At 53.5% G+C, this 13798-nt stretch overlaps 1 protein-coding gene across 1 annotated transcript; it reads right to left on the bottom strand.

Annotated features, from left to right (window-relative positions):
* Nucleotides 1–2325: 2325 nt before the first annotated feature.
* On the bottom strand, nucleotides 2326–8223 carry Cdc42ep2 (CDC42 effector protein 2). Its single transcript, XM_042675965.1, has 2 exons — nucleotides 8134–8223; nucleotides 2326–3781 (listed from the first exon to the last, which is right to left on the bottom strand). The coding sequence occupies exon 2, from the start codon at nucleotides 3451–3453 to the stop codon at nucleotides 2821–2823; it is 633 nt and encodes a 210-aa protein (XP_042531899.1). The 5' UTR covers nucleotides 3454–3781; nucleotides 8134–8223; the 3' UTR covers nucleotides 2326–2820.
* Nucleotides 8224–13798: the final 5575 nt, after the last annotated feature.

Below are 13798 nucleotides of genomic sequence, written 5' to 3'. Positions count from 1 at the left end.
GTTAGATGTTAACTAACACTAGCTTGTATTCCACCCTCACAGTTCCACCTGAATCCTGAATTTTTTGTTTTGTTTGGTTTTAGTTTTGGTCAGTTGTAGGGCTTGAACTCATGGCCTGGGTGCTGTCCCTAAGCTCTTTTTGCTTAGGGCTGCTAGGGCACTACCACTTTAAGCCACAGCGCCATGTCTGGTTAATCTGGTGGTTAATTGGAGATGAGCCTCACAAACTTTCCTATCTGGGCTGGCTTTTAACTATGATCTTTAGATCTCAGCTTCCTGAGTAGCTAGGATTACAGGGGTGAGCCACCAGTGCCAGGACCCTGTTCAGTTTGGCTCAAGGCTGGCACTCTGCCACTTTGAGCCACAGCTCCACCTCTGATTTTCTTTTTTTTTTTTTTTTTGTCGGTCATGGGGCTTGAACTCTGGGCCTGGGTGCTGTCCCTCAGCTCTTCAGCTCAAGGCGAGCGCTCTACCACTTGAGCTACAGCGCCACTTCCGGTTTTCTAGTGGTTTATTGGAGATAGGAGTCTCACGGTCTTTCCTGCCTGGGCTGGCTTTGAACCGTGATTCTCAGATCTCAGCCTCCTGAGTAGCTAGGATTACAGGCGTGAGCCACCGGTGCCCGGCTCCACCTCTGATTTTCTGGTGGCTAACTGAAGATAAGAGCCTTACATGGGCTGGGAAGGTGGCTCAGTGATAGAGTGCTTGCCTTGCATGCATGAGGCCCTGGGTTCGATTCCTCAGCACCACATAAACAAAAAATGCTGGAAGTGGGAAGTGGTGCTGTGGTTCAAGTGCTAGAGCACTAGCCTTGAGCTGAAGAGCTCAGGGACAACACCCAGGCCTAGAGTTCAAGCCCCACGACCGACAAAAAAAAAAAAAAAAAGTCTTACAGACTTTCCTGCCCAGGCTAGTTTTAAACCATGATCCTCAGATCATATCCTCCTGTGTAGCTAGAATAACAGGTGTATACCAACAGGGCCTGGCCTGAGTTATTTTGTTACAAATCACAATTGGTTTTGTTTATTTTCTGACCCTTGCGCTTGAACTGAGATGGGAACTATCTCTGAATTTCTTTCTTTCTTTTTTTTTTTTGGTTGGTCATGGGGACTGAACTCTGGGCCCGGGCGCTGTCCCTCAGCTCTTCAGCTCAAGGCTAGCACTCTACCACTTGAACCACAGCGCCACTTCCAATTTTTTCTGCTTATGTGATACTGAGGAATCGAACCCAGGGCCTCATGCATGCAAGGCAAGTGCTCTACTGAGTCACCTTCCCAGCCCGATCTCTGAATTTCTTTTGCTCAGGGTTAGCTCGACCACGAGCCAGAGCTCCACTTCTAGCCTTTTTAGAGTAGTTTATTGGAGTTAAGATTCTCATAGGTTTTCCTGCCTGGGCTGGTTTTGAACCATAATCAGATCTAGGCCTCCTGAGTAGCTAGGACTACAGACACAAGCTACCAGCACCCAGCATCATCATTTTTCAGTCTTCCATGCAGACATGAATCCAAGTTGTCCCTAATTTTTTTTTTCAATCATCCTGCCAGGTAGGTTAGCGATGGGCAAGTGAGTCTCACATGGCTGGGTACAGCTCAGAGGTCGATTTCATCTGCCCTGTGATGGCTCCTCTGCCATTCAGTCAGTTCCTTGGCTTATGCATTGAGCACAGGCCTGTGAGCTCAGGTCTGGCTTAGACTCACTCTGCCACCCCACTGAGTACAGGCCCATGTGGGGGCAACTCTGCCTCAGGCATTTGTTCCTAGTCACATTTCCTCCTAGCATTTGTCATGTTAGAGATTGCTCTTACTTGTTTCCAGTTAATACCCTAGACCCCACCACCCTGTCAGCTCCAAGGGAGCATAGGCCACCTATGCCTTCTGTCCCCTGGAGCCACACACTGAGGAGACTGTAGATGCTCACTAAACAGCACCCGGGGGCAGCCCACTGATCAGTGTTCTTTCCATCCCTACTCATCTTTCTTCCTGAGTGCTCCCTCCCTCGGTCCTCTGAAGCCGGAGACGCTGTTGGTCCCCTCTACATGGCCTGTGGTTACTCTTTTACTCTTGGATTTCCCCTCATAAAGCCCAGTCACCTGAGCAGATTTGGGACATTAGTTCAGCCACTTCTTGCTGCACACCGGAATCCATGTCCAAATAATCCAGGATTGACATTTTATTTCTCACCATGGGCTGACAATCAAGTTCAGCCCTTCCGATAACAAGGTCTTCCCCTCACCAAGCCCTACAGAAAAAGTCTCCCTCACAGGTATCTCTGGCTCATGGAGACTGACTGACCTTTGGGAAAGAAACCTGGGACAAAGGCACAGGGTCCTCAGCCACCACAGCAGCAGCAGCAACATGTTTTATTGCAACCAGAATCCCCTGGTCATGTAAAGAAGGGATGGGGCAGAGCATGACACAGGACAGATGTGTCACTGAGGCCATGCTCCCAGTCTGGAAAACAAAGCCAGAGAACGGGAAATGTCTACCCTTCAATCAGCCCCATGTGTGGTTCAAGGCAGAGTTCTATTTCAGCAGAGCTTTTCCCCTAGGGACTCGTAGGAAGGGCGGGGCCCGCTGGCCTGAGATGCTCAGGGCACTGTGGACCAACATTTACGTGTGTCCTTGGTGGATTGATCAGGAAGAGTGTGGAGACCCAGTGTGCCCGTGGGGAAAAGAAGGAGGGAAATTGCTCAAAATGAGAATCACTGGCCAATGCTCACAGATGGGACCTGGGATCCTCACTGCCAGGCCAGGGCCGGGTCTACCCCTGTCTCCAGATGTCATCCCAGCCTGGGTACCCTTGCCTGCTCCACCTACTGTCCTATGTGGGAATCTGCACATGGTCCAGTTCCTGATCCATGATCTGAAGGACGTCATCCAAGATAGAGGGCCCCAGGTCCACGTGCAAGGACAGCAGGGAGCTGGCCTGAGACAGGAAGGGCTCCTCGGCCCCCGACTCCGGGGTGAGCCCATTGTGGGGAGAGCTAGCCTCCGGAATCCTCCAGATGTCCACACTTCCTGCCTCCTGTGGGGAAGACTGAGGCGTCTCCAGGTGCAGGCGAGGGGGCTTGGGCGGCGCCTGCGCTGTGGGCAGCGTGAGGGCCTGGGGCCCACCGATGACCGGGAGGGAGATGGCGTTCTTGAGCAGCGGCGATGGCCCGTCAGGGTGCTCCCTCCCACACAGCGTGGCCGTGCGGGTGAACTGGAAAGGGAGGTCGAAGCTGCCATCCTCCTCTGACTCCTCCACCGCTGTTCCTGGCAGAAGGTGGAACTTGCCTTGCAGGAAGGAGATGTCCCCAAACATGTCATCGCCGCCACCACTGCCAATATGGATGGTGTGGCGGAAGTCCCCAAGTGGCGGGCTGATCATGTCGGAGGACAGCAGGTCTCGCAGCTTCTCCTTCTTGCCCTTGCGACTGCTGCGCTTCAGATAGATGGGGACCTTGGTGGACATGGCCACTTTAGCACTCAGGCCTGGCTGCGCAGCCCACGGCCCAAAGCAATGGCTCCAGAGGATGGTTGTTCAGACACCAACACTGGCCAGAGGGCTAAAGCCTGGGGTGTGGGATGTTCACCAAAGGTGACCCAAGGAATTACAAAAAAGAAGATGAAAGGCCAGCGAGGTTGCGGGGTGGAGGAGAGGGGTTGAGTGACAAAAGTCAATTTCTCCTCCCAAGGGTTGACAATTCTCTGGAAATAGGAGGCCTGAACGTGGAGATCTTGTCTGAAGAGATGCACTTGGTCTTGTCTCCAAGATTCTCTCCTGTTCTAGGACTGAGGGGCTGAAACACAAAGGGGACATAACAAGTTAGGGACAGGAGGACCAAAGCCAGAAGCTGTCATCTTGTTTCTGGTCCCTATGCATCACTCCTGAAACCCAGCTGTGGACACTGTTATTGAGGAGAGATTGCTGGAAGCATGTCCAGTCTGTCTCCATATATATATATACATATATATTACATATATATGTATATATATATATATATATATTTTTTTTTTTTTAATACTAGGGACTGAACCCAAGCCCTCAACCACTGAGCCATGCCCCCAAGTCCTTGTGTGTATTTTTGAGACAGAGTCTTGCTAACTTTGCCCAGACTTGTCTTGGGCTTGAGATCCACCTACCTCTAACTCTAGATATCTGAGACTGCAAGTGTGAACCACCATGCCCAACTCAGAAGCATGTCATCATGGATCAGCAAGGTCTTACAGAGTAGACTACAAGTTCCAAGCCCTTCACTTTTTTTTTTTCTCTTGTCCTTTGTGGGGCTTGAACGCTGAGCCTGGGCGCTGTCCCTCAACTCTTCAGCTCAAGGCTAGCGCTCTACCACTTGAGCCACAGCACTACTTCCTTTTTTCTGGTGGTTTATTGGCGATATGAGTCTCACTGACTTTCTTGCCCAGGTTGGCTTTGAACTGTGATCCTCAGCCTCCTAAGTAGTTAGGATTACAGGCGTGAGCCACCAGTGCCCAGCCCCTTCACTTTATAGGAGGTAAATGGAGACATGGAATCAGAGTAACAGGCCAGAAGTCTCTTGCTCTCGGTTCCTGGCTCCACTCATCATCCTCATCCAAATACTCACTCCCTAGCCTGACCCGTGCTGCACACTGGTTGCTTCTGACACGATTACATTGTGTGGGGTGGGGGTCTTCACCTCTGATCTCAATTTCCTTCTCAGCTGAGGACAGAGGAAACTGTCTCCCACCCAGGCCAAGCCTGGCATAGGCTGAGGGTGCAGAAAGGTGTTCGGCCAATAGGGCTGAATGGGTGGCATCTTGCACTGGGTGAGATCACCTCCTACGACTTTCCCTTTTCTCCTCCCAGAGGTGAAGAACTTATGGGCAGTAGCTGAGTCTAATTCTGTCTCTGTCCCTCCCCCTTGCCCCAGCATCGAAAGGGAAGGTAGAGTGGAGAGTGCAAATCTTTTCTTTTGTTTAGACGTTCATAACTTCAACTTTTTGGGTGTTTTGAGGTCTTAGAGATTGAACCCAGGACCTCCTGCATACCAGACAAGCTTTCTAGCACTGTCCTCTGCCATCGACTTCTTAATGATAATCATGTAATATTTATATGTGCATGTTTATATAGTCAGAAAAAAAAAAAAAGCTAGCCAGGTGCCAGTAGTTCATACCTGTAATCCTAACTACTCAGGAGGCTTGAGATCTGAGGGTCGAGGTTCAAAGCCAGCCCGGGCAGGAAAGTCCTTGAGACTCTTATCTCCAATAAACCATTCAGAAAACTGGAAGTGGCGCTGTGGCTCAAGTGGTAGAGCGCTGGCCTTGAGCTGAAGAGCTGAGGGTCAGCACCCAGGCCCAGAGTTCAAGCCCCACGACCGACAACAAATGTCATAGTTGTAAATAAGAAAGGAAAGAGAAAATAGCCCCCTGGTCTCTGGGGAGGGGAAATGCATATCAGGCAGGCCTAACTGGCCCCACACGGACACATGAGAGCAGAGGAGAAGCATCAGGAGAAGCAAAGAGAAACCTATATGCTGCACTCTAGAGATAAGGCTTGGGTTGAAGATGCAAGCCAGATGAGCCCATTTCCTCCACTGTCCCCATGCCAAGACTCTCCAGACCTGCACAGGAGCCATCCGCCAATTTCTCTGCCTTCATCTCTATCCTAGGCAGGCGGAGCATGAGCGAGCAGGGCAGGAAGGAGGAAGGAAGATACAGGAGTGGCAGAATCCCAACTTCCCCTCCACTCCCCCCAAGCACAGGCTCTCGCTCAGGAAACCCCACCTCAGGCCAGTCATGCTGAGCCACTGCCCAGACACTCTGCTCCCCCCAGCACCTGCAGCTCAAGACACAAAGGACTCACTCTCTGGCAGACCCAGCTGAGCCTGGAGGCGCTTCAGGGAGGGAAGGCTGTGAGCACCCTGAGGTCTTGGCACTCTGTTTCTTGTTCATCCTGTAGCCACCTGCCAGACCCCAGAGGCGTGCTGACACTGTCCAATCTGTCGCTTGCTGGGTAAAAAGCCCTAGGGTAGCTTCCTTTCACTCATGGAGAGTCAGGGGCTGCCTGGGTGGATTTGCCCAGAGTCTGGGCCAGGTCCTCACTCGTCCCCGCCTCTCTAGAGTGCCAAGACAGCTTGAGTGTTTCCATAGCAAACCGGGCGTCCCTGACAGCTGTCTCCCTCAGAGCCAGATGTACCCACCCAATTCCAGATGTGGGGAGAGCCGGGGCTGGGGAAGGGTGGGGTCAGCATCAACCACCCAGGGGACAGCTGGGAATTACAACCAACAAGCCCCAAGAATTCTGATTTGGCAGCCGTGGGACGCTGCATTTTCTCATGCTAATGCTCACAGCCACATTGCAGAGCGTGTCATAACTGCCCTGGACCTCAGAGATGTTCGGGAATATTGCCAAGTTCATGGAGACAGCAAGGGCTGTGCGATCATGCAGCCTGGTCCATGTACCTCCAGGGCACGGGGGCCACAGAATGTGTGATCTGGTTGGGAAATGGGAGAGAAACTATCCTCATCCTTCTAGTTGAACCCCTTTGTTGCTCCTCCCCTCAACTTGCAAGTGTCCAGAGATAAGAGAATGAGCTCTAGTTAGGACAAGGCTGAGGAGTGTGGGAAGTAGTGGGCGGAGCTTCTTAGGCGCTCTGGACAGAGCCCTGGGCCTTCCTCTGAGAGATAACTTTCTAGAGGAGAGCGCCTCCCATCACCTGGAAAACTAGGCCACCTCTCACTAAGAACAGCCAAAGAGAAGACCTCTGAGTTTGCAAACAGGCTGTGCCTGGCACCAGTGGCTCAAGCCTATAATCCTGGCTACTCAGGAGACTGGGATCTGAGGATCCCAGATGGAAGTCAGCCATGGTGGACAAACTCAAGAAACTCTTATCTCCAGCCAACCAGCAACAAGCCAGAACTGTGGGTGTGATTTAAGTGGTAGATCTTCAGCTGAAAGTGAAAAAGCCCAGCGAGGGCAAGGTCCTGAGTTCAAATTCCAGTACCCACACATGCATACATGCATGCAAAAATAAGAGCCAAACTTTGAATCCTGCACTATCTGAGGCTGTGACCTCAGGCTGTGAAACACCTCTGGTCTCTGGACCTCATCTTCTCAATCTGTAAGATGGGTTGACAATGAAACACCCAGGTTTATTGCCAGTGAGAGGTCAATGCCCACCAGGAGGGGTCAGAGGTCACAGTCAATCTAGTTAGATGGATACTCAAAAAATTCATCCGCAAGTCCCGCTCAGCCACTTTGGTTCTTTGGGGAGGGGACAGAGCCTGGAATAAGGACAAAAACAATCCGCACCCCCCACTCCAGGTATCCGCTTCCCTTCACCTGCCCGGACACAGCCATCTCCCGGGCCGGCCCGGGTGCAGCCCTGCGCCCGGCTCTGCAGCCGCTAGGTGCCGCGCGCGTCCCCGCTGTGCCCCCCGCGTCCGCGCTCCCCCGGGGCCCCGGCGCGTCTCGGGCTCCAGGCAGAAGCCCTCCGCGGCGCGGCGGGTTCCAGAGCTACACGCGGGCTGTCCACGGGATCTTTTTCTCTTTGTCTCACAATCAGACGATGGGGGAGGAGCAGGGTCATCGGGGAGCCTGCGCCCCCCCGGCTCCCGCCCCGTCCCCCGAGCTCCCCGGCCTGGGCGATGTCCGAGCGTCCGCTCGGCGCCGCGCCAGGGCTGAGGCGTGCGGGTCCCGCCCCTCCCGCGGGTCCGCCTCGGCCCCGGCTCGGGTTCCGGCGCTGACCGCTCCCCGCCCCCGGCCCCAGAGCAGCCCAGCCCCGTCCAGATCCCTTTCAGGACACGGCGGCCGCAGCTAAAGATAGGAGGACACCTCACCGGCGGCTAAAATTACGGCCCTCGGCCCCGGAGCGGACCCTAGGCGGCCGGAGGACGCCCCCCGCTCCCAGGGGCGCAGCACGGGCTCCCGCACATAATGGAGGGGGCACAGAGAAGCCCGGGGTCGGGAAGCGCAGCGCCCCGAGGAACGTGGGGGGGGGTCACAAGCGGGGCTGCCGGGACCCGGAAACCCGGGCGGGAGACACCACGGGGGCCGAGGCGCGCGGGAAAGGACCGGCGGGGAGGCGAGGCCGGGAGGGATGGGGGGCGGCACGAGCTGGAACAGGGCGCTACCAGGATGGGCCTCTCAGAGGTGCCCGCGGCGCCGCAGACTCACCGTGAGACGCTCAGGTGGCGGCGAATCCGCGGGTGGCCGAAGCTGCAGAGCTGGACTGCGCGGCGACGGGTCCTGACCCGGCCAGTGCACTTACCGTGCGGACCAAGGCCCCGAGGCCCCGCCCCCGGAAGGTTGAGCCAATGGCAGGGCTCCTACATGCGGCCCCGCCCCCGCCCCGCCCACTCGGGCACCACCCAGGCTGCAGATGCGCGAAGCCAGGGTCTGGCGGATGCGAGCTCCCGGAGCTCCATCCTGCTCCCCCCACCCTCTCCCCCAGGTGCGGGCCCGGAGTCGTCCCGGGGCCGTCGGTGAGGACCGCGCAGATTCCAGCTGTGATCGCGGGAGTCAAAACACTGGGTTCTAGACGTACCGGAGGAGAGGCGGGCGAAGACCGAATTCTTCAGAATCCGCTGGGCGCCCTTGGCCGGGCTCCTGGCCTTGCGGGCGGGGAACAAGCATGTTCCGTGACTACCACGGTAACGAACCCCGCCTTGAAGGCGCCTCGGTTAAATTAAGTCTTACAAACTTAGGTTGGCTTTGAAGGCTTGGGAGAGAGAGAACCTTTTGCCTGGACACGCCTGTATTTACTGTCCAGCGAGGTGACTTCCTGGGTGGGTTCCTCCGCACGCTCATTCATTCAGACGATCGGGCGTGCCCAACGGGAAAGCCCTGTAGAAGGGTTGCTGGTGATCCACTGAGATAGACTGTTGCAATTCACTCGACTCAACAAATGTTTGTTGAACATCTACTAAGGTCGAAAGGCTGTTCTTTGTTGGTGAGGAAAATGCGAAGAAAAAAAAAAAAACAGTAAAAATAAAAACCCCAAGGTCCAGGTCACCTTGATATCTTTCCAGGTGTGAAGAAGAGTGAGGCTAAGAAAGGTAGGAAGTGTCCGAGGGTGACAGCCAGCTCAGTTCCCAGTGCTCCCGAACCCTGTGGGAAAGTTTCAAGTGGCCCCGAACGCATTCTACAGGAGGAGAGGAGGGTGCTGGGGGGTTGTGAGTGTTTTACTTATAGGTTCCCCACCACCACACACACCATTACTGGAGTTTAAACTTAGTGTCTTTTTTCTGTTACTGGAGGTTGAACTCAGAGTCTCACACTCCTCAGGTGCGCTACTATCCCGGAGCCATGTTATGCCTCCAGCTTTTTTTTGCTAGAGTTAGTTTTCAGATAAGGTCTCAAGTTTTTGCCTGAGGCTGGCCTCCCCACAGCTGGGATTGCAGACAGAAACTACCTGACCCAGAGGAAAGAGGGAAAGTCAATTGCTAGTGGAACTACAGTTGCTAATGAATTAACTTTTTTTTTTTTTCTTTTGAGATAAAGCTTTGCTATGCTGTCAGGCTGTACTTGAACTCCCAGGTCCCAAGCTACCCTTCTCAGCCTCCCAAATAGCTGGGGCTACAGGCATATACCACTACACAGTACTCAGTTGACATTAGAGGGATTATCTTGAATCATCTAGGTGGCCCAGTTTAATCACAAGGGCTCTAGAATAGAAGACAGAAGGAGAGAATCAAAGAAAGAGAAAGGGTTATGAAACTGTGCTGAGTTGCTGTTTTGAAAGGTGGAGGAAGGAGGCCACAAGCTATGGAGATTTTTGATCACTAGAAACAGGAAAATATAAGGAAATAGACCCTGGGACCTCCAGGAGGAACACAGCCTTGCTGATAAATTGATCATAATCCAGTGTGGCCTCTGCTAGACTTCTGACCTCCAGAATGCAAAAGAATGAATCTACCACTAAATTTGTGCTAATTTGTTCCAGCAGCAGTGGAAAATGAACACAGGGAAGTTTCTGGTTTTAATATCGAGCCTAGTCCACTCCTCTCTCAGCTGCCTAGGCACAGGTCAGGTGGATTCTGTCATCAGACTGGCCTGATGGCTTGGAGAAAAACTGAGGGCTAGACAGTCCAGGAAGAGGAGATTGCCAGTCCTGGGCCCAGCTGTGGTATGATCGGTGCTGTGGTTTGAATGTTTTAAAAGGTGAGGAGTAATGAAGACTGTCTTTAGGAATGGATTATATATTCTCTCTCTGTCTCTGTCTCTGTCTCTGTCTCTCTCTCTCTCTCTCTATTACACACACACACACACCTGCCAGCCATGAAATAAAACAGGATGAAGAATCTCATTCAGGGGCTGGAAGGTGGCTCAATGGTAGAGCGCTTGTCTTGCCCTGGGTTCGATTCCTTAGCACCACATAAGCAAAAAGAAAAAAAAAAGCTGGAAGTGGCACTGTGGCTCTAGTGGTAGAGCGCTAGCCTTGAGCTGAATTGCTGAGGGACAGCGGCCAGGCCCAGAGTTCAGGCCCCACAACCAGACCCCCCCCCCAAAAAAAAAATCTCATTCAATGTCATCAACATGTTCTTGGACACCTCAGCCTTCAGATCATAAGTCAAATAACTTTCTGTTCATTATAAATTTCCCAGTCTGTTGGGAAATTTATAAATAAGTTTAGAAATTTCCCTGCTTGTTGGCATCATGTTATAGTAGCAGCAGACAAAGGTCAGGGGTTAAGAAGTGTACCTCTCCTTCTTCATGTCACCTAGGCTTTTCCAAGGATTTCCCCTGAGTCTTCCCATAGCTTTATCATTTGCCTTTTCTCTTTGAACCCCACAAATCCTTCCAGGGGCCTGGCGAAGTGGTCAGAGCCTGTATCAGTACCTCCATTTTTCCAGAGACAGATGTGGAACTCAGGGGTGCTGATGATGATTTGTTCAGCTGAAGGCGGCAGGAGAGAGGGCTCCTGAGCACCCCTCTCCTCAGGCTTCTCCGGGCTTGCCTCCCTGCCCCCCTAACTCAACACCAGAGCACTGGCCTGGAGCGGCAGGCAGCTCTAAGCCATCCGCCGGCTCTGAGCCAGTCCTGCCACTGCCTGGTTTTATAGCCTGGCTAAATTTTGCCCTTTCTGAGACTCCTTGCTTTTTAAAGTGGGAATGGGGGTGAGTGCGGGGATGGGGGTGAGTACAAGGAGGAAGGTGTGGCTGGGAATAGTTTCAAGTCCCAAACAAGCCAAGGAGCCCATCTGAGCTGGTGTAGCTGCCTGACCCTGTAGGAGAAGCTGCAGGGGACCCCTCCCCCACCTGCTGAGGCTTCTCTCCTTCAGGATTGTGGTGGGGAGCGGGCATTGGCTCCATTTAGAGCTAGTGAAAAAGCAGAAGGTTCCAGGTGTGGAAGGCTGGAGAGCCACAGGCATTCACCCAAAAGACCACATGAAGGACGACCCAGAGCTCTTTGCAGAGGTTCTAGATTGAGTGGATGGGGCGGGGGGGGGGACAGAGAATCACAGAGCCCCCCGCCTCACCCCAGTTCCTGCTCTCCCCTTCCTCCATCTTCTCCAAACCATCTGATTGGAGCCACTTGGGAGAATGTTGTTTTTTTAGCCCCTTAGAGGTGACAGGGTCCTGGCCAGTGTGAGCTGGGGACAGATCTCGCTGACCACGCCCACCCCGAGGAGGGGGGTGGGATTGGCCCTGGCAGGTTGCGCAGGGAGGGGCACTTTCTTCTCCCCAGATCACAGGCAAGGCTGTCCCCTGGCTGGGCTGCAGAGCCCCGGGAGCTGCTGATGGATGACTGTGAGTCCTGCCACGAAGCAATGATAAAGCAGGATTTCAGTTGCTAAAACTAGCTTGTTTCAGGGACAACATCTCAGGCGATGTGTGAGGACGTGGGTGTGTGTAGAGGTGAGGCTGGGAGAGGCTGAGTCTTGTGAATAATCAGCGTGGCCTATATTTCTTTTCTTTTTTGTTTTGTCGGTAATGGGCTTGAACTCTGGGCCTGGGCATTGTCCCTCAGCTCTTCAGCTCAAGGTGAGTACTCTATCACTTGAGCCACAGTGCCGTTTTTGGCTTTCTGGTGGTTCATTGGAGATAAGAGTTTCATGGACTTTCCTGCCCGAGCTGGCTTTGAACCACGATCCTCAGATTTCAGCCTCCTGAGTAGCTAGGCTTACAGGTGTGAGCCACCAGTGCCTGGCTGGTAGGCTGTGACGCCAGACACTGGTGAGTGCCCTGCCCCCTCCTCCATCTGTGTGCAAGTCTGATGCTTCAGCCCGGGCCTGGGCTGTCCTCTCTGGGACGGCTTCTGGACATCGTGGTAGCTGAGGAAGGAGGACCTAGGAAAGCACTTGGGAGAGGCAAGCAAGGCCATCATGAAGGTGTTTAACTTCTCACACCAAACTGGGTGGCTAGGGTTCACGCCTGGAATCCTACTCACTCAGGAAGCTGAGATGTGAGGATCGCAGTTTGGAGCCAGCCTGCACAGATAAATGGATGGAGCATTTATCTCCAGTTAACCAGCAAGAAGCTGAAAGTGGAGGTGCCTCAAGTGGTAGAGCACCAGTTTTCAGTCAAAAAGCCAAGCAAGGGCTGGGAAGGTGGCTCCGTGGCAGAGTGGCACTGTGGCTCAAGTGATAGAGCACTAGCCTTGAGCAAAAGAAGCTCAGGGTAGGGGCTAAGAAGCTCAGGGTAGGGGCTGGAAAGATGGCTCAGTGGTAGAGTGCTTGCCTTGCATGCATGAGACCTTGGGTTCTATTCCTCAGCACCACATAAGCAGAAAAAGCCGGAAGTGGCGCTGTGGCTCAAGTGCTAGCCTTGAGCTGATGAGCTGAGGGACAGTGCCCAGGCCCAGAATTCAAGCCCCACAACCGACAAAAAAGAAAAGAAAAGAAAAAGAAGCTCAGGGTCAGTGGCCAGGCCCTGAGTTCAAGTCCCAGGACTGGCAAAAAAAAAAAAAAAGCCAAGCAAAAGCATAAGGCCATGCGTTTTAAGCCCCAGTAAATATACACATGCAAACTCTCTCTTTCTCTCATTCACTCACTCACATGCACATGCGCATGTGCACACAGGCATTATTACACCAGAGACTCCCTGGCTCCAGGATCTGCTCAGCAGGTTTCCACCTCCCGCCAGCCCCACAACCACTTCCCCCACTGTGATGGCCAGGCAGGGACTGACTCAACCCTTCCTTCCCCTCCTGGCTGCTTCTTCCTGGAAATCTCCCTCATCAGTGGTCACAGCTGATGATCTAGAGGTCCCAGAGGATGGCGCCGGAAGCCCCTCCCCCAAGGCAAATGAAAAGGAAGAGGCCAAAGGGAAGTCTTCCTCCCACCAATCCAGAGCCATCTCTTCACCTCCCAGGGGTCTAGGGTCCTGGGAGATGTGTGGAATAACAGGAATTCTTTTATTGGGGGGGGAGGAGGGGAGGCAGTACTGGGCTTGAATTCAGGGCCTGGACACTGTCCCTGAGCTCAAGACTAGAACTCTACCACTTGAGCCACAGCTCCCCTTGTGGCTTTTTGGGTGGTTAATTGAACATGTGTCTCACAGACTTTCCTGCCTGGGCTGGCTTGGAACCCTGATCCTCAGATCTCAGCCTCTTGAGTAGCTAGGATTCCAGGCGTGAGCCATCAGTGCCGGACTCCAGGCTGGTTTTGGATGGTGAAACCCTCAGATTGCAGCCTCCTGAGTGGAATTACAGGCACGAACCACTAGTGCCCAGCTTAAGGGTTGGCAGAGATTTAGGAAGAGAGTGACACAGGAAGGGCGATGAGGCTGTGAGTGTAGAACGCCTGGATGGAAGGGAGGCACGGAGAAGAAAGACATCTCCAGAATACGTGCCCAGTACTGCTGCTCCTGGACCCCAGAGTAGCTGGAGGCAGAGCAAG

This window comes from Dipodomys spectabilis, unplaced genomic scaffold, assembly GCF_019054845.1.
Source record: "Dipodomys spectabilis isolate Male_0828 unplaced genomic scaffold, ASM1905484v1 ptg000030l, whole genome shotgun sequence".
Taxonomy (NCBI): domain Eukaryota; kingdom Metazoa; phylum Chordata; class Mammalia; order Rodentia; family Heteromyidae; genus Dipodomys; species Dipodomys spectabilis.
Note: the sequence above shows the minus strand (reverse complement) of the source record. Positions and strands in the feature narration are given on the sequence as shown.

Excerpts from the sequence above, each read along its gene's own strand:
- Cdc42ep2 (XM_042675965.1), bottom strand. The coding sequence starts at position 3,453 with ATGTCCACCAAGGTCCCCATCTATCTGAAGCGCAGCAGTCGCAAGGGC.